We start from the raw sequence: 1,608 nt of genomic DNA, 5'->3' as shown, positions 1-1,608 counted from the left end.
CTGCTCTTGCAACTGAGTTTTGTACTTCTCTGCTTCTTCAATATAAATGTTCTGAAGTTTTTCACACTCCCCGGTGTAGAATTCTTTAAGTCGGTTTTCTAGCTCTGTTAGATCGGTCTGATGCTGCTGGTTTAACTTCTGGACAAATCCTTCATAAACTGTTTGTATCTCATTCCTGGCTTTTTCTAACTTCTCACAGGTGCTTGAAGCAGTGACTGAAAAGAGATTAAAAAGAAAGAGGGATCATTTACTCACTTTCTCATTCCTAGAATTCCTACCCAGCTGGGCACAAACACACTAGTGCCTCAGATCTCAGATTTTCAAGCATAACAGTACAGGAGAGAAGTGGATAAGGAAAAAGAATGGTCAAGTCATAAAAAGGAAGAAACTGACAAGCATTCAGGAAGAAGTATTTAAGAAGAGCCAAGGTCTATAGGGAAGACTGATCACCCTTTTGCTTGGGGACTGGCCAGAAAGCAGCACACTAGCAAGCTGAGACTCTTCTAATGATGGTACAGGCATACCTCATTTTAATGTATTGTGCTTTATATAACACGTCACAGATGCTGCATTTTATTACAAACTGAAGTTTATCTGTGGCAACCCTTCACCAAGCAAGTCTATTGGGCTCTTTGCCAATAGCATGTGCTCACTTTGTGCCTCTGTGTCACAGTTTGTAATTCTCACACTATTTCAAACTTTTTCCATAACACTATTGCATGCTTAATAGTCTAGTGTCTTGTATAAACATAACTCCATATGCCCTGAGAAACCAAAGGCTATGTGATTCGTTCTGTTGTGACACTACTTCTACTGAGGCACGGGCATTATGGAGACGTTTACTTTATTGCAGAGGTCCAGAGCTGAACCTGTGAGGTCATTGAAGTCTGCCTAGACTCTGCCCAAAGCCAATCAGAATAGAAAAGCTAAGGACAGTGAAGGAGCAGAAAAGAAAAATTAGAGATAGAAGACAAATGAACTTTAAGCTTGTAATTAATTTGAATGGATGTTAACTTATTGAAAAGCACAGTAATCAAAACAAAATATTAGAATATATTGAACACAAATCAACAGAGCGTATCAATTTTGGGAAATTCCCTATACACATTTTGCTACAATATGAATATATTGAAAAGTTAACATTTTAGAGAAACAAAATAAATCTGTCAATAGAATTTAAAATCAGAGCGTCCCATCACTTTATCATCAGACAGAGGTGAAAAGTATTACAGTCAATATCTGACACACACACCCCCCCCATGACAATCTCTAAAATTTTTCAGGTGCTTGCCATTGGACTTTTCAAGTGTTTCCGCAAATTGATTTTTTTCCCTTCTTCACTGATTTCTTTTTTAAAATAAAGAGTTTTATTTTAATGTGAGGAAGATGAATGTTCTCAAGATTCTATGAAGCAGCTAGTAGATTTGAACAGTCAATCTTTCAGCTGGCTGCCCAGCACATAACACCCTGTTCCAGCAGAGCTCCGCAGAGTATCCATGGATTAACATAACCAGACAGGTGAGTGTGTGCCAGGAGATAGAGGCCGTCACAGGGAACAATGACAGCTCAGTAGTTGAGATAAAATATTGGAGGTTATATATATATATA

At 38.1% G+C, this 1,608-nt stretch overlaps 1 protein-coding gene across 1 annotated transcript in view; it reads right to left on the bottom strand.

Annotated features, from left to right (window-relative positions):
- Window positions 1–1,608, bottom strand: part of MTUS1 (microtubule associated tumor suppressor 1) — a 161,428-nt gene that overhangs the window by 9,943 nt on the left and 149,877 nt on the right. Inside the window, exon 8 of the mRNA XM_006893565.1 lies at window positions 4–215. Within this exon, the coding sequence (XP_006893627.1) occupies window positions 4–215 (212 nt within the window). The remainder of the gene's footprint in view (window positions 1–3; window positions 216–1,608) is intronic.

This window comes from Elephantulus edwardii, unplaced genomic scaffold (assembly GCF_000299155.1).
Source record: "Elephantulus edwardii isolate Elephantulus edwardi_28Jun2011 unplaced genomic scaffold, EleEdw1.0 scaffold00128, whole genome shotgun sequence".
In the NCBI taxonomy this organism is placed as follows: Eukaryota; Metazoa; Chordata; class Mammalia; order Macroscelidea; family Macroscelididae; genus Elephantulus; species Elephantulus edwardii.
Note: the sequence above shows the minus strand (reverse complement) of the source record. Positions and strands in the feature narration are given on the sequence as shown.